General features: G+C 38.9%; 1 protein-coding gene across 15 annotated transcripts in view; it reads right to left on the reverse strand.

Annotated features, from left to right (window-relative positions):
• ATE1 (arginyltransferase 1) overlaps positions 1–19,509 on the reverse strand; it is a 160,920-nt gene that overhangs the window by 110,580 nt on the left and 30,831 nt on the right. For 13 of the 15 annotated variants that reach the window (XR_009597988.1, XR_009597987.1, XR_009597986.1 and 10 more), the window contains one exon: positions 6,477–6,509. The exons of the other annotated variants lie outside the window; for them this stretch is intronic. Coding sequence is in view for 10 of the 13 variants with exons in the window: in XM_060404530.1 (XP_060260513.1) it covers positions 6,477–6,509 (33 nt within the window). In the remaining 3 variants the exon portion in view is untranslated. The remainder of the gene's footprint in view (positions 1–6,476; positions 6,510–19,509) is intronic. 15 annotated transcript variants of the gene reach the window in all.

Consider the following 19,509-nt stretch of genomic DNA (forward strand, 5'->3'; position numbering starts at 1 on the left):
TTCAATACACAATACTATCCTGGCAAATGTTTACACCATATTAACAGTTTACATTCCCATCAGCAATGTTTGAGGGTTCCAATTTCTCCACATCTCACCAATACCTGGTGTTGTCTTCTGATTATAGGCATCCCAGTGAGTTTATGTTGGTATCTCATTGTGGTATTAATCTGCATTTCCCTAATGGATTGTGAGCATCTTTTCATGTGCTTATTAGTGATTTACATGTCTTCATGGCGAAATATATAATCAGGTCTCTTATCTATTTTTTAACCAGGCTGCTTGTCCTTATTACTGCTAAGCTATAACAGTTCTTTCTGTTACTGATTCTAATTTAATTTCACTTAAAACAGAGATTATTTCAATCCCTTTAAATTTACTGAGATTTGTATAATGTTATAGCATATAATCTGTTCTGGAGAATATTCCCTATATATACTTGAAAAAATGTGTTTTTTCATTGTTGGGTACAGCTTTCAATAGCTGTCAATTAAGTAGAAGTGTATTAATAATTTTGTCCAAATCTTCTATCTTGCTTGTAATTTTCTATTTGTTTTATCAGTTACTGAGAAAGTTGTTCTAAAGTCTCCAATTATAAGCAATGAATGTGACTACCTCTCTTTTCAGTTCCATTAGTTTTTGCTTCATGTATTCTGAGGTTCTGTTTTCAAGTGTATCCCATTTTGGATTACTGTCCTCATTTGATGAACTGACCATTTTATCATTATGAAATGTCCATTTTCCTTCTGCTAAGAGCCATTGCCCTGAAGTCTATTTTGTCAGGTATGAAGACAGCCACTCCTAACATAACATAATCATAATTTACTATGATAAGTATTTACATGGTATAGTTTACTCTGGTCTTTTAACCTACTCATGCTTTCATATTTAAGTTGGATTTTCCTTTTGTTCTTTTATCTAGTCTGATTTTCTGCCTTTCAAACGGAATGTTTAGACCTGTATTGCCCAACAGGATAGCCAATGGCCACATGTGGCTACATAAGTTAAATAAAATCTAAAAAATTTTTAAATCAGTGCCTAAAGAGCACAGCGGCCATGTATGACCACTGGCTGCATACATGTTTTCAACTGTACAGATATAAGGCATTTCCACAGAGCAGACTTTTGGTTTAGATCACTAACATTTAGTGTGATGACCGCTATGGTCGGGTACAAGTGCACCTGTTTGCTATTTGTTTTCTATTCAACTCACTTGTCCTTTTTTTCACCTGTGTTTTTTCTCACCTTTTGGGAGACTGAAAATGTGTTACCACTGCTACTATCACTACTCGATTATTAACTCTCTTTGCTCTTTTTTTGTTAAGACTATTCTAGGGCAATAGTTTTTAACAAGGAGTCATTTTACTCCCTAGGGACACTTAGCAAAGTCTGGAGACATTTTGTTTCAACTCAGGGGACGGTGCTACTGGCATCTCTAGGGTAGAGGCCAGAGACGTTGCTGAGCATCACACAATGCACAAGGCAGGGCCCAGAAAAAAGATTTACCTAACCCAAAATGTCAACAGTGCCACGCTGGCATATCTCAAGTTTTTCACTGTTTTCCTTCAAATAATATTATCATCACTTCATATAATATAAGACTCTTAAGACATGTTGCTGCTGGTCACTAGTAGATCTTGAACTCAACTAAACCACCTCTCCAGGTTCAATTTTCTTCATAAGGAAACTGGAAATAACTGCTGCATAGATATTCTGTGAGAATAATGTAACCCAAGGGTACCCCCATATACTACAGGTGCTAACTTCTGGAAAAATTATTATGATAACTGCTAACGAAGAAGATCTTAAGCTATCTGGAATGAAGGAATAGGACATTCCTGAAGAGAATCCTAATGACCCACATTCCCACGTGGCTTAACTTTCCTTACAAGTGTCTCTTCCGGTAGTTCTCTACCTTCAGGATGATGGCAAGACTGCACCCTACTGGACTGGCTGGCAAAGTCTGACTTAGAATTTCAAGAATCTCTCAGCCTCTGATACATAATCCCTTTTATTTACCTACATTTAATTGAAGACATCTGTAGGTGGTGCCACACAAATGTAATTCAGGCTTAGGAAATGTCAATAAAAATGTCTGTAAGGGAGAGATGCCATGTAAACCTAGCAGGGGAACGCACATCAGCAGCTACAGAGCCACATGAAATTAGGAATATAATGGAAATATGCTGCCTGACTTGACGAGGTGATAAAAGCTCTTTTCCCATAAAGCTTAATGAGCTCTATTAGTCTTCAGCTTACAGGAATGTAAAAGGGTCAGCCCCACAGAGGGAAGTAACTGACTCTCCACACATGGCTCCATTCAAATGACAGCAGATCAAATTACTGATGTGATTACTATAACCTGACAATTTCGTTAGATTCACGTGGCAGTTAACTGTTTAGGACTTCCAACAAAGGAACATGGTTCATTCATAGTAGTTTTTTCGGACAGAATGAAATTTAAAGTCTCCTTCATTTTCAACTGCAAATCTCGTGTATTTTACTGCCTCTACTGAACTATTTTTCCTTTATTCAAAATAAGGTATTTGGGGATTAACCATATTTGCAATTTTCCTTCTCCGGCTAAAGCATAAGCTTAATGGCAAAATTAAACATTTAGAGATTCTCAGCATTCTTCTGCCTTGGCTTTGTTTTGGCTCCCGGGTTCTGTGCTGCAGCAAAGGAACAGAATCCTAAACTCAGCACTGCTGGAGACTTGGGGGGAGCAGGCACTAACTATGCCATCAGGTGGCCCCTGGGAAATTCCAAGCTAGAAAATACCAAGAGAATGCTCTCAAAAAAATAAAAGGTAAAGTATTTCCCAAATGCTTCAAGAAAAGAAAGCGCATTGGTCATCTTCAATTTTGCTTCTTTTGCCTTTTCCATGTCCATAAGCCCAGTAAGAAAAAAAGATCAATTTAGTCAAGGTAAAATACAACTCCAGATCATTAAATGGAGAAAGCAGATTAGACAGAAAAGAACAGAAACTATCACTAAACTTCGATCACGACACTCTCCTTTCTACTTTTCACCAAAGACTGAAGCTTCTACATAAAGATTCCCCAGCATTTAACCAGAATGATAGTAATTTTTATAATATTTGTTTGGTACAAATCTAGGTGTATGGTTGGTACCATTCCAAGACCTATGTATACTTGAGATCATCCAAAGGTGAAAAAAACAAAGATCTTGATCTTAAGCAGCTACAGTCTAGCTGGGAAGAAAGACTGTTAACCATATTGAGACATAAATATTGACACGTGTGTGCTCTGGCAGGCCTGAGATCTGCCAGATTATGCGGAAAAGCTTGCTACTCTCAGCCTTCACGGTGCCTACTTACCTCTTCCTTCATTCATTCATTCATTCAACAAATATGTTAGGGGAAGCACACTGATTGAAACCGTCCACCCTGGCCAGGCACCATAGTAACCATCTGCATAACTTGTTTTACAACAGGAGGTCCCGGTAAGGAATAAGGAACTAATAAGCCTCCACCAACTGGAAGAGTTCGGAAAAGGTCAAAAGGAAACACCCCATGTCCGACCACCTCCCAGAATCCTTCTCTCTGGCATCCATTTGGCTGAACAAGGCGTACACCACCAGGAAGGACTCTGAGTCAGAATGATTGGCTAAAGACAACCCAGCAACTAATGCCATCACCATAAAACTGGAGACTGCAAGCCATGTGGCAGAGCAGTTCTCCTGGGTTCCCTTACCCTACTGCTCTCCACCCAGGTGCCCTTTCCCAACAAAACCTCTTGCTTTGTCAGCATATGTGTCTCCTCGGACAATTCATTTTCGAGTGTTAGACAAAAGCCCAGTTTCAAGCCCCGGAAGGGGTCCCCCTTCCTACAACAAATACATATTCAGTGCTTCCTGTGTATCAATGTGTGTACATCCTCAGTCGTGTCCAGCTCTTTGTGACCCCATGGACCGGAGCCCCCTAGGCTCCTCTGTCCAAGGAATTCTCCAGGCAAGAATACTGGAGTGGGTTGCCATTTCCTCCTCCAGGGCACCTTCCCAACCCAGGGATCAAATCCGCACCTCTTGCATTGGCAGGTGGATTCTTTACCACGGCACCACCTGGGAAGCCCGTGTATCGATAGTACTTAACTATATACGTAAACGCAAGGAAGCAAGAGAAGCAGGGTCCTCTCTTACCGAGCTTACATTTGAGAGAAATCTACTAGTGAGGACTACTTAAAGTATCTCTGCTATTGTTCAGTAACACCTTCAAACTGGTAGTTTGTCCCAGCGAGGCAGACATCAAGCTCCAGCCTCCTCATTCACTCCCTGTGTAGGTAAATTCATCCAGCGCAAATGCCTTCTGCTCAAAACTTCTATTCCTGGCAACTCCTCTGAGCTCTTGCTTAAATGAGAGTCCAGCCTTAAGCATTATCAACATTATCTCTTCTTCTAAGCTCCTGTCAGGCCCTTTTTTTCCCCAAGACTAGACCCTGTTTTGACATTAAAGATTTCCCTGATGTACATCTCAGTCAAAAGACAACATTATACTTAAAAACTGATTCTGAGAGATTATATTAAGTACAATAATCATTTTATGATACTTTCCCAAACTGCCTTTTAACTATGCATGTTTTCATGAACCAAATCATGGATTTTTTTTTTACAAAATCAAATTTAATTTTTCCATCTTTTCCTTTGTGATATTTCTCATTCTGTGTTTAGAAAGCACTTTATCAGCTAAAGAGTAGACTATATAATTTATATTGTTTTCAAGTTTCTTATGATATAGTTTTAACTTTTATTGCTTTTACACCAAAATTCATTTAAAACTCTATGTGGCAGGTATTACACTTAGCGTTTATCACACATTATCTCATTTCATTTTAATAACCCTGTAAGTATTATTATCTCCATTTTTTAGATTAATTGAAACATGAAATGACTTGCTCATGGGTCACCCAAGGATCTCTCATTTCAAAGCCCAGAATCTTTCCAAGCTTTTTTCTCCCTGGTTGCTGGACGTAGAGAATGGAACCAAACCTGGATGGTCCTACCCTTCTAGTCTGCGCCACTTCCCCTGAAACTCACTCAAGCTGGCCACCAGGAGGGCCACACCACGTAACAACAGGAGCTTCAAGAATCAGAGAACATGATATGGAAACAGAGACGGGAACAACTGCCTCTATGTGGAGCAGTCACAGGGCCTCGCAGACAACACAGCGTCTAGGCTCGGCCTGAGGCAGGGTGTGACATGAAGAGGCTGTGACATGGAGAGGCTGGGGGCAGGGAAGGGAACATAGAGTGAGGTAAACAGAGGCAAAAGGAAGGACAAGTGAAAGGCAGGGGCAGTCTTACCTCATGAGGCTGAAGGCACAGCCTGAGAGGAGAACACAAGTTTCAGTAATACTTGAATAGCACTTTGTAAACTGCTCCCATGTCCACTGGTTCTGCGGCTAGTAAGTGAAGACCTGGCCTGAACCTCGGTTTGGTACTGAGCCCAGCGTCCCTCCACGTGCCCCGCTGCTTCCCCTCTCCGACTCCTTTCCCAAAGTCTCACCATCTTCTCCAATTAATTCCTTTTCAACCACAGCTCACACCCATATCTAGCTCTCTGATTATCTAAGAGTTTTTGTTATCTCACAATTTTATCACTGGATTTTCAGTTTTAAATTGCAGAACCATTATGAGAATTAGAGGAGAAAGTGAGTCGGGCACCTAGAAGTCTACCTGGGCTATAATGAAGCTCAATACAAGTAAGTCCTTTGCTCTTCCCTAATCAATTTACGGATTTTCAAAAGTTCTCTCAAACTAACTGAAACCTCCTTGCTGACAGCTTCTGCCCAGACTTCTCCAGCTCCCCTTTAACACCAGGGCAGTTTACAGAGGATAAAGTCAATGTGAGACCGTTATGGGAGGAAGGAGACAAAACAAGGCTCTATAATAGATTGGTAAAGACTCTGTCTGCCAGTGCAGGAGACACAGGTTCCATCCCTGATCTGGGAAGATCCCACATACTGCAGAGCAACTAAGCCCATGCACCATAACCACTGGGCTGTGCTCTAGAGCCTAGGGGTGGCAACTGCTGAGTCCATGTGCCGCAACCACTGAAACCTGTGTGACCTAGAGCATGTGCCCAGCAACAAAAAGAGCCACTGCAATGAGAAGCCCGAGCACCGCAATTAGAGAGCAGTCCCTACTCACCACAATCAGAGAAAACCCGCACAGCGCTAAAGACTCAGCACAGAGAAAAATAAATAGATAAAAAAAATAAAAAATAAATAAGTAAAATGGACTGATTTCGCTCTACCTGATAAAATGAGGGCAGTGATCTGCTGTGAAGGTGAACAGCTCTGTAGCTACTGGAAGTCTTATAAAACAGAGTGTGCATTCATCTCATTTATGGTATTGAAGAATACACATCCTGACAAAATGATCACTCCTAAACTATCAAATAAATGCCTCACAAAAGATACCAATAGCAATATTAAGGTCAATGAGTAACCTCTTACCTCCAAAGGTGAGCTGCAAAGGAATCTTGTGAACTGTAGAATCACATTCGAATAGAATCAGTTCCATCCAATGAAGGAGCAGCAAAAGAGAACACACAAAAAAGGGAAAATTATTACAAAATTTTCCAAAAAGAGCATATCAGGCGAACCTAAATGTCCATATGTAATGCTTCATACACTATATAATTCATTCACAGAGCACAGAAAAGCTCAATCTAGACCACAGCATGAGTTTAAATGTTCGTCAAAATCTGTATAAAACAAATAAAACACAACAAATATTTTATTTTTTAAAGTTTTATGTCACAACCCTTATGCAATAAAACAATCCATGTAATAAAGGAGGAATCAACAATATAAATGCCACAGGCAAAGTTAGGTAAATGCCTAACTTCAGAGAAGAAAAAGATATAAACCAAAATGGAAAGCAAGAACAGAGGGAAATTAAAAAGTCAAAACCAAGAGGGCAGGTTGGTTAAGTGGTAGTGAACTAAAGGGGAAGTTATTTCTCTAGAACCCAGGCTGTTCTGCCCTTCCTCTTTTTTCAACCTCATACACATATTTTTACTCTCTTCTCTTTGACTTATAAATTTCATAAATTATAAATTTATGGCTTATAAATTTCATCTGAAACTAAGTGCTACATGCTGTTTCTCAGCATTTAAGTAAAGAAACAAATTCTGGAACTGGGGAGGAGCTTGAAAACTGACAAAGCAAACTGCGGGTTAGCTCTGAGATGAGGACTGTTACATACCTTTATACATATTCATGATGGTAATCATGTTTTCTTAGATGTTATTTACAAAATCAACACTCCAAATCCTTTGAGACTTATTGTAATAATAAAAAAGCCAAATAATATAAACTCTGGATCTTACTAAATGCAAATTAACTACACAATGTGATGGCAGGCCAGTTAGCAAGCACTCTTGAACTTCCTCTCCACAACAGAGCTAGCTAGTACTCACTGGGAATATAGATGTTTTGATTCTCTTTTAGAGATACATACTGAAATATTTCTCTATGAAATTACGTGATGTCTGAGATTTCCTTCAAAAGCACGGGGGGCTGGAAGGCAAGTTATGGTGGGCAATGTGCATATAAAACAAGAAGCGACATTATATGAAACTAGTGAGGACAGGAGATGAGTATATGAGGATTCATTATACAAGTCTCTCTACTTTGTGAATGCTTATAATTTTCATAACAAAGTTTAAAAAACATACCAGACATTTCCTACCTCCAAATCTAAAGCAAGTAAATTCCTAAAAGATTACTGCTGCCAGTGTACTCCAAAGCCACATAATTAACTAGTAAGTATCATCTAGGCCTTAGATGATAAGGTATAATAAAATGTAGGCACTATTACCATTATTCTCTTAATTTAAATGATAGTAATATGCAACTCAATTATGTTAACTGCTAAAAGAGAACTTTCTGAAAGTGCAAGATATACCAAAAGTTTTTAATTTCATAATGCTGATATGAAGGACACAATTCTAATGAAATTTAAATTGCAACCTTTATAGTCTTGGATTCTTTTTACATTAGCCCAGCATAAAATAATCTCTACCCTTCCTCCCAAGAGTAAAAAGTGATAGCTGAAAGACTACCCAGTTTTCACAGCAGAGGAAAATGAGGCACGGTGTGCTTTTATATTAAAGTTGAGGAAGTTGCTACTATAGGGTTTCCACACTTTTCTCCAGTGTGTGCCTATTAACTGTACTATACATACTAAGTTAGAATTTAGAAGTATTTCTGGTTCAGTTGTAATTAATGAATTAATTATGATGGAAGTGTAAAATAAAATTCATATTTTATGGGAAGACAAGAAAAACTTAAACATAAAAAGCAGTGCCATGCCCTTCGGCTTCTCTCCCCTCTAAGACGCACGGTTCATCTGCATCACGCATCCGTCACACCTCCCCCATGAGCAGAAATACCTGCTCAGCCATGAAGAGCAACATCCTCCCAGCACCAGCAAGACAAGTGCTTCACAGATAACATTCCTTCTTGATCCTGTAAGGGGTCACACGACCCATCACTTTGTACCTGCAGATCTGGATTGTGTATCATTTAATGCACAGGCCCCTCTATCATAAAAGTTCTATAACTGTTTTGACTTCTAATAGGCAGAATAGTTCTTGGAGCTTTCTGAATGGCTTCCAGGTTATAATCCTCATTTTAGCTCACAAACAAAAGGTTCTATTTCTTTCTTAGATCAACTGGACTGATTAATTTTTTGTCTAACAGAAGTCACTTTAAATAACGAAAGAATAGCATATACTCTCCAAGAAAACTACTGTCTCCTTGAAACTCAAATAATTTACATCTTTGTCATGTATATATGTTAACATTCCTGTCAGTTTTTTTCAAAACAGATCTAAAAATTCTTTTCCTGTTTGATGCTGCCAAAACATGAAATATATAAATTTCTCAATCAGCAAGTCTGTATAAACAGAAAAACAAATCACAAGGCACACATTCACCATCCTATTCACAGGACGTGAGAAAGGATGAAAATGCTTCACCTCCTTTAGTGCACCAGAAAAACCCATTGCTATTTTCCCTCCAGTTAATTACTAATATTTAGTAAATTCATTCGTAATGAATGACACATAATATATTTAGCAGAAAAGAAGGTAATACTTTGAAAAAACAACAATCATAAAAAGGCAGATATAATTTGTAAAGTACATTTTGTATATACACTAAAATTGATAACGAAAATAGACACCTTTTTAACAAATACCATGAAGTTAGATCAGTATCAAAAATGGTTCAATTCTGCTTGAATGTAAACGTCTCTGAAAACAGAGCCAGTTATAATGTAAGGGGAGCAGAATCTGCCACCCCAAAATGTGTCTGTTTGGAATATTATTTAAGCTTGTTATTTTTAAGATATAGCAGACTGGGGAAAACTCTGAAAACCAAACAGGAGTCGCCTCTTTGCAAGAAAACATTTATTATACATTGGTAATGGAAATCTCCATTTGTAAGGGTGTCTCCCTTGCTATACCTGAGAGAGGAAGAAAATGTAGCCACCCTACCAAATACAGAGAAATAAAGACAGCGAATTAGGTGACAGAGGAATATGTTTCAAACAAAGGAATAAGATAAAACCCTAGAAGAAGAACGAAGTGGAGAGGAGATATGCCATCTATCTGATAAAGAGGTCAAGGTAATGATCCTAAATATGCTCAAAGAACCTGGGACAGAACAGATGAACAGAGAAGTCAGATGTTTAACAAGGAGAAAATGTCAAATACAGAGAAGAACTAAACAGAGATGAAGAATACAATAACTAAAATAAACAATAACACTACCAGGCATCAACAGTAGATTAGATGACAGAGAGGAAGAGATCGGCAAGCTGGAAGGTAAACAATGGAAATCACGGAAGCTAAACAGAAAAAAAGAGTAAGGACTTCCCTGGTGGCCCAGTGGTTAAGAATCTGTCTGCCAATGCAGGGGACACAGGTTCGCCATCCCTGCTCCGGGAAGATCCCACATGCCATGGAGCAACTAAGCCCGTGCGCCTCAACTACTGAGCCCACATTATAGAGTGTGAGGCGCCAACTACTGAGCCCAGGAAACCAGAGAAAGCTGCACGCAGCAACAAAGACCCAGTGCAGCCAAAACTCAATCAGTCAATCAATTTTTTAAAAAAGAAAGAAAAAAGAAATGAGGACAGCTTAAGAGACCTCATGCAGCATTCCAAGAACTAACATTCTCATGTGCAGGGGTCCCACAAGGAGGAGAGAGAGACAAAGGGTAGAGAACATACACATACAATCGACAGCTGAAAGCTTCCCTAACCTGTAAGAGGAACCAGACATCTAAGTGCAGGAAGCACAGAGAGCCCAAACAGGATCAACTGAAAGATCACACACAAGACACACCATACTTAAAATGGCAAAAATTAAAGATAAAGCTAAAACAAAGGAGGCAAGAATACACAATGGGGGAAAGACAGTCTCCTCAATAAATGGTGTTGGGAAAACTGGACAGCTAAATGGAAAAGAATCAAACTGGACTACTCTCTCACATCAAGCACAAAAGTAAATTTTAAATGCATTAAAGACTTAAATTTATTTTAAAAAATATTTTATTGAAGTATAGTTGATTTACACTGTTCTATTAATTTCTGTTGTACAGCCAAGTGACTTAGTCATACATATATATAAATTCTGTTCTTTCCCATAATGGTTTATCACAGGATATTGAGCACAGTTCTCTGTGCAACACAGTAGGACCCTATTGTTAACCCATTCATATAAAATAGTTTGCACCTGCTAATTCCAAACTCCCAATCTTTTTCCCCAACCCTTCTTCCTCCTTGGCAACCACAAGTCTCTTCTCCATGTAAAGATTTCAATTTAAATGTAAGATGTGAAATCACAAAATTCTGGAAGAAAACAGAGGCAGTAACTCTTCAACATCAGTCTTAGTAATATTTGGGGGGGATGTCTTCTTAGGCAAGGGACATAAAAGCGAAAATAAACAAATAAGACTACTTCAAACTAAAAAACCTTTGTGCACAGAGAAGGAAATTATCAACATAATGAAAAGGTTATCTGCTGAATAGGAGAAGATATCTGCAAACGATGTATCTGGTACAGGGTTACTATCCAAAATATACAACTCAACATCAAGAAAACAAACACCCGGATTAAGAAATGGGCAGAGGAACTGACTAGACATTTTCCAAAGAAGATATACAGATGGCCAACAGGCACAAGAAAAGATGCTCAACATTACTTATCATCAGAGAAATGCAAATCAAAACCACAACGAGGCAGCAACCTCACACCTGTTAAAATGGTTATCACCAAAAAGACAACAAACAACAAGTACTGGCAAGAATGCGGAAAAAAGGGAACCCAGGTGCACTGTTGGTAGGAATGTAAACTGGCACAGCCACTATGGAAAGCAGTATAGATTCCTCAAACAATTAAAAATAGATGTCCCATATGATCAAACAATTCCATTCCCATGTATCTAACCAAAGAATATGAAAGCACTAATTCAAAAAGATATATGCACCCATATGCTCACGGCAGCACACACACACACACACACTCACTCTCTCTCTCTCTCTCTCTCCCCCCCCCCCGCTTCCCCCACTCCCTCCCTCTCCCCCACCTCCCTCCCTCTCCCCCCCTCCCTCTCACCCCCCCTAAATGGAACTTTCTTTTTCAGCTGTGCCACGCAGCATCTGGGGTATCTTAATTCTCTGATCAGGGACTGAACCTGCGCCCCCTACAGTGGAAGCGTGGAGTCTTAACTACTGCACCACCAGGGAAGTCCTCACACAATGGAATATCACTCAGCCATAAAAAATGGAATCTTCTGATCCCTTTCAATCTTTCAATCTGAGATCCTACAAGCCATGTGGCCTTAAACAATTACTTAATTAATTAAAATGAAATCTTGCCATTTGCAACAAATGGATAGACCTAGAGGATATTATGATAAATGAAAGAAGTCAGAGAAAGAAAAATACAGTAGGATTTCACTCATATTTGGAACCTAAAGAACAAAACAAATGAATAAACAGGAAAAGTTATAGACACAGAGAACAAACAGGTGGTTGCCAGAGGGGAAGAGGGTGAGGGGGGAGAGAAGTAGCTGGGGGAAATTAAGAGGTACAAACTTCCAGTTGCAAAATAAATGAGTCACAGGTATGAGGTGTACAGTATGTGGAATACAGTCAGGAACGGTGCAACACTTTTGCACGGTGACAGATCATAATGACAATTATCACAGTGATCATTCTAAAACGCACAGAAGTATCAAATCACATGTTGTGTAACAGGAACTAACGTAGCCTTGTAGAAGAGTTATACTTCAAAAACAAAAACTCATAGAAAAAGAAATCAGATTTCCACAGGCAGCGGTAGGGGGAAGGAAAACTGGATAAAGGCAGTCAAAAAGTACAAACTTCTAGTTATAATTAAGTACAAGAGTTATGCACACAACATGATAAACATAATTAACACTGCTCTATGCTAAATATGAAAGTTTTTAACAGTAAATCCTAAGAGTTCTCATTGTAAGGAAAAAAATTTTTTTGATTTCTTAAATGAGATGATGGATGCTTACTAAACTTATTAAGATCATCAGTTCATGGTGTCAGTCAAATCGTTATACTGTATATCTTAAACTTATACAGCTCTATATGTCAATTATTTTTATTTTTCAATAAAACTGGAAAAAAAATAAAAAGAGGAAAGGGATACATACAGATCAACACTATCACTACAAAGTCACTCACTCACCTTGCTTCTCTTGCAACATTCCCACTCACCACTCCTAGTACCATTATTCTATTAACCATCAGCAGCCTATCTCATAACACCTCATCATTCCTTTCAGAGAAGCACTTAATGCTTACCAAAATTTTCTAAACAGTTTTCCAAGGACACAAAATTGCAGTTAAACCTCCTGTCACTTACAATGAGTAAATTCTTTCTTTTTCCAAGACTTGTTATTAACAATGACAGTTTCGGGGGGCAGAGAGGAGTGGAGGAATAAAAAGAAGAATACACACTATTAATTTTGCCAGAATAGCCCAGGAAAACTATTAATATAATCAACTATTTATCTTTATAACATTAAATATCCAACATATAAGTAATTTAAGCTAATATCTTCCTGAAATGCCTTTTTCTGTGTAGTAAGGATCATGTTAAGTTCCTATATAAAGAAGAAGCACCAAACAGCATATTTTATAAGGTAAGCCACAGCTTTTCCCCTAAACCAATGAATATCAGTGAGGTGTACCTATTTGTCAAAGAGGAATTCTTAATCTTAAAACTGCTCACACGAATTATCCAGAATTTTCTTGCATTAACAAAATACTTCTGCTGCTCCTGTTTCTTGGCCTGTCACCCCAATACATGGTATGCTGTGCTATGCTCAGTCACGGCTAATTCTTAAAAAAGAAGTCTGACCATATTAGGCTATGATCTAATAAGATATTTCTTTAAAATTTTATAACAAGCAAGCTAAATCATACAAAATGTAAAATATTAAAGTTTTTCTATCAGGAATATGGAAGCTTTAATTAAGAGTCAATTATAATAAGCTAAACTCTCTCCTCATCCCATTTAAGAAGTCATCAACAGAATGAAAATTAAACCTGTACATAATAGGAAGTTAAAACTAAGGCTTGAGAACTAAGACCCTGTTTATCCTAATTTTAGCGGGGAGTAAAAAGAGCTGCTGCTGCTGCTGCTAAGTCGCTTCAGTCGTGTCCGACTCTGTGCGACCCCAAAGACGGCAGTCCACCAGGCTCCCCCGTCCCTGGGATTCTCCAGGCAAGAACACTGGAGTGGATTGCCACTTCCTTCTCCAATGAATGAAAGTGAAAAGTGAAAGTGACATCGCTCAGTTGTGTCCAACTCTTAGCGACCCCATGGACTGCAGCCCACCAGGCTCCTCCATCCATGGGATTTTCCAGGCAAGAGTACTGGAGTGGGGTGCCATTGCCTTCTCCAGTAAAAAGAGCAGATTTAGGTAATTCTGCAAATTGTGAGCAGTGCAGCTGAAAGACATGACCACCTGTACTGCCGTTTCTGGTTAGACCTAGAACCTTGGACAGGACATGAAGCTTCAGTAAATCTTTAAAGATGACAATGAAAGCTTTATTTACAGTCTAACATATTTAAACGTATGTCTTCTGAGCCATTACATTTTCTTTTTCTCTCTGACGGAAAGAACAGTGATCTAAGAATTAGTCTGGAATCTTACTAGCTCTAGCTACTTGAGTACTTAAATTATGTCTTAGTTTTCTATCCACAAAACAATTTCAGCCTAATCACCTTCACCCATGGTGTCCTCTGGCATGCCAAGTTCCCAAGACACTCTAAAAAATGACTCCGTGGCCAAATAAGTTTGAGAAATGCTGCATACTATTGCTGTCTCACCTCCCCTTCTTCATCTTACAGAAAGAAGTACAAGATATACAGACAAATTACAGGCCCTGAGAATCCCTGCCGTCAAATGAAAAACTATACTGTATCCCAATATAGCTGGAAAAACAAAAAACCCTCCAGCTTCATTCAATCTAGTGCTTTGCAAAATTACATACCCAGAGTTCTGTTTGTTGGTTGGTTTTTAATTTCATGTAACATTTATTACCATTTCACAGAACCAATATTCCACAAAACTTATTCTAAGAAACACTGGTCACTGCCAGCTCTGAACCGTTTTTCCCCATCTATACTTAGTAGAAATGCTTACTGAAAATATTCAGCATGGCTGTTTAGTGTCTGAAAAATCTAATATAAACTATCAATGAGTCAACGGCTCTTTCCCCCCACTTTAATTAAGAGTTGTGGTCCCCAGCCAATAATATCTCTTAAGGGGATCCTTGTAATATTTAGCACTTTGGAATGGTGAAGGGACTAACGCTCAAGTACACACCATGAAAAGAACTGTAATAAATGACTCTTAAAAGATTAATACCTGCCCAGAATTACAGAAGTCCATTAACACTAACACACAGTGTGAGCTGTGAATGTTTTGCTCATAGGGTTGATTCCAGTTTGCCGATGCACATCCTAATTAGTGAGCTACTTCGGTGCATGTTCTTTTACTACTTGCAACTCGTCCCCCAATTTCTAAGAGCAACAGGGATTTGAGCTATAAGTAAGTCATTCACTAACACCTACCTCATGTGTTCACTCTAATAATTGAATATTTTATAAATAGTGGCTCTGTATCCATTAACACAAATAGTGTACATCTGAACTTATTAAAACTTCATTATTTACTACCTCCAATTTTGGTGTTTGTTTCTAAAATTAAAAGGTTACATTCGAAACATGAGTCTATAAATCCAGGGAAGAAAGTCGTAATTCTATTGAAGAGGTGCATTCAAAGAGAATGGAATCTAAAAGAATTTTGTTGCTTTTCAACACTACCAGCAGTGAAAAAAGCACCACAGAGTTCACATCAAAATGCAAAGAAAAGGAGTTCTTGGTAAAGTCACCAAAAGGAATACCCACTAGAGACAGACACAAGTGCTGGCAATGTCGTGTGCTGAGCAGCTCGCTTCTCTAGTGAGAGGATCATTCTAACCCAGGACCCTATCACCTGCTTGTTTGTAATATTAAGTAAGTTAAGAACCAGCACAAAATATTTAAAAAAACTCTCACAAGAAGTGTGGAAGTAAGTTTAGAAGTGTGTTTAAGAGAAAAGGTACCTTAGCATTTCTTTAAAGTCAATGTCGGGACCAAATTTTTATGTTTAAGAGAAACCTTTAAATCTGTTGCTTTCTTAATCTATAAATTAAGTGTACAAAAATGCAATAAAATGGGAAAGTTTTAAAATTCCATTCTTCTAAAAATACTTGCCTAGGTATTGAATATAGGCATTTCCAGATTGGGAAAAGATATTTAGAATATACATGTACAGGCAGCCCTCCATACTTTTCCATCCACAGACTCAATCAACCACAGATGGAAAATATATATATATATATATATATATATATTTTTTTTTAATTTCAGGGAGGTCCAAAAAGAGCACATAATATGTAAAAACCTGATAAGTTGTACATCTAAGATTTATGTACCTCAATATATATAAACTTAAAAATTAACTTTAGGGTTTCCCTGGCAGTCCAATGGTTAAGAATCTGCCTTGCAATGCATGGGACAGTGGTTTGATTTCTGCTCCGGGAAGATCCCAAGTGCTGCAGGGCAACTAAGCCCATGCACCACAACTACAGAGCCTGTGCTCTGGAGCCCACGGGCCACAGTTACTGAAGCCCACAGGCCCCGGAGCTTGCGCTCCACACTGAGAAGCCACCGCAGTGAGAAGCCCGCACACTGCAGCTAGAGAGTAGTCCCCACTCACGGCAAAGAAAGAAGCCCGTGAGCAGCAACTGAGACCCAGTGCAGCCAAATCAATCAATCAATATTTTAAAAAACTATTTTTTTAAAAGGAAACAGAAAGTATTCAATTTCTCCTGGGGAATTTTTGTCAAAATCATTGAAATCAGAATTTTACAACTAAGAGGAATCTTGGCAGTTATCTAATCCAACTCCTTTAGTTTATACCTAAACTGTAGTCCAGAAATGTTACATTATTTTGCAGTCAGCAACAAAACTAGGGTTAGAACCTAGATGCTTTTTCCAATCCATGATTCCCTTTGTTATACCCACGACTAAACAGCACTATTCATTAGAATCGACAAAGGAAGCAACAAAGTCCAAGTCTGAGTGCTATAAAACAACAGCGACATGTGGTGATATGCAGGTATTCAGGTAACAAGTCTACAACAAAACATGAACATTTTTATGATAATGAATACCAGTCAATGAACAGCAAAAATGGGAGATCAGAAAACAAAGCCTTCAGAAGCGACATAGACGAGACGGGAGACACCCTACTCCGTTTTCCAGCCTCAGCAGTGCCCTGCTGTCCTGTGACCACGTCAGGCCTGAGGTGCACCACCCAGAGATGCACACAGGGGCACGCTCTTCATCCAGGGGCCTGCCAAGGAGCCCCTCTCCTCAGAGCCGCTCCTGACATCCTCATATAATTATCACCACCACCATTCCCCGTCTCTCACCTCCTCTTCCCTTTTCTTGTTAGCGCACATTCTCCTGACACTGTGCAGCATACTTGTTTATTCATTCTCCTCAGCTCAGTTCAGCTGCTCAGTCGTGTCCGACTCTTTGCAACCTATGAACCGCAGCACGCCAGGCCTCCCTGTCCATCACCAACTCCCAGAGTCCACCCAAACCCATGTCCATTGAGTCAGTGATGCCATCCAACCATCTCATCCTCTGTCGTCCTCTCCTCCTCCTGCCTTCAATCTTTCCCAGCATCAGGGTCTTTTCAAATGAGTCAGCTCTTCCCTAAGTATTGGGAATTTCAGCTTCAACATCAGTCCTTCCAATGAACAACCAGGACTGATCTCCTTTAGGACGGACTGGTTGGATCTCTTTGACCATAGCCTTGACTAGACGGACCTTTGTTGGCAAAGTAATGTCTCTGCTTTTTAATATGCTGTCTAGGTTGGTCATAACTTTCCTTCCAACCATCCTCCTCACTATCACATAATCTCCTCTAGGGAAAGAGCGTTTCTCTCCCCTTCCCTGTGCTACATCCTCGGAGCCTAAAGTGACACCCGGCACACAGCAGGGACTCAGCAAATACGTGCGGCTTAACTGCCTAGATGCACTCATTCATTTGTAAATTGGATTAATCAATTCATAAACAAGTAAATGAATTTTCAACTCTTTTTGCCTATTATGTCTTCATGGCCACTGGTTACTTTGCAAAACTGGGTCATCTGCCCAAGGTGAGATGCCACAGAGATGCAGTCATCGGTAACATAAAGCTGGTATCAAGTGAAGAAACACCAGTGTCCTTTTCATCAGATCTCCCCAGGACCACCTATGTCCTCAATACACTCCTTTAATTTCCTGCAGAGAAACTTCCAATATTATTTCTGATGAGCAACTACTCAACAGATTACTGAGGACAAAACTAGGTATCACTTAAATGGCAATAAGTTGATAAAAGAATTCAAACTGACCTTGAAAAATGGGTATCTTTCAAATATGTGAATGACATGAATTAGGGATAGCAGAAAATACCACAAAACCTAGAAATAAAAATTAGCAAAAAAGCACAGCCAAATTAAAATTTACTTTAAAAGCTCTCTGGCCACACACTAAGAAACTGAATATATTATCAGCAACTGAATTATTAAAAATACTTGACTATATTAACAACCATACTAATAATGGTTATAGGCACTACTTTCCATACGTATCAGACCAACCAATTCCAAGCAAGACCAAATATCTCCACATCATGCCAGGTACATATACTGGATTGACCAAAAAGCTCTGAACTTTTGAGGCAACCCCGTATTTCCAATACTCTTTAAATATTATTGCTATTTTAATATTTTAAACATTAATGCAAACTTCTGAAAAGAAATCTTTAAAATACTGGTTAGCTAAAATGTGCAGAGGACCATGTCTTATTCATCTACGCATCCCCAAGACCTACCATGGTGACTGGAACATGCTGGGAATCACACCTTTATATGACTGGTTGAACAGAACAATCACACTCCTCCACAGACCAGGAGCCACTCTAAGTGTGAAACTTTGAGCTATTTCTAGAATGACTGTCATGGAAAAGCCAGTGTGTATGTTACTTTACAGACAACATTTATAGACCTAGACATATTCTGGATTTTAAAAATCACATATATAACGTATATATTTTACTTTTATAATTAACTACTGACTGGAAGGAAATCAACTGCTTTTTAATCATGCAAGCAGTTAGCTAAGCTATTTGGCATATCAAATGAATTTCCACAGCAAAAACACAAACTTTCCTTGTTTAGGCCAGCCAGACCTCAATAGGTGGCATTGTTCACTTGTCAAGTCATTACCAGGAGGTTGTAAAACCAGAGGCTCCTCAGACTTAATGGAAAAAGCAGACCTGAAATACAAAAACTACAGACAAACGGCAATGGTGCTCCCAACAAGATGATCCCTTTCACGTGAGCTCTGCACACACTAAAATGTACTTAACTTTCTCAACACTCTCCCTCAGCTTTTACTTTGTACAAGACAACTGTCAAGAGCTTTGACATCATATGAATTTCCCTTTGGTTTCACATCACAGGTTTCAAGAACACATGTTCTTTCTTGTAGTTTTCCATTTGGCAACAGTGAGTTCTCTCTACAGCTGTTTCTGAAAAATGGTCAACGCAGCCGCCCATTCATTCAATGAACGCTCCACGGGGCATCTACTCCATTCCTGGCGCTCTGCACTGTGCATTTCTTTTGACTCTGGCAGAGAATTTTTATAAGTCAGTGTATGAACACAAATTATACCACAGATTATGGCGGTCTAATAAAACATAGCTTATTTTCAAAAGGAGGGATCTATTCGCAGAGTAAGCAAGAAGCTCCACCACCAGAGGCAAGGCACAGAAACATCCACAGTTCCTTTATTTCCAGTTCTAAGTAAAGCAATTAAGAAATAT

This window comes from Ovis aries, chromosome 22 (genome assembly GCF_016772045.2).
Source record: "Ovis aries strain OAR_USU_Benz2616 breed Rambouillet chromosome 22, ARS-UI_Ramb_v3.0, whole genome shotgun sequence".
Taxonomy (NCBI): Eukaryota; Metazoa; Chordata; class Mammalia; order Artiodactyla; family Bovidae; genus Ovis; species Ovis aries.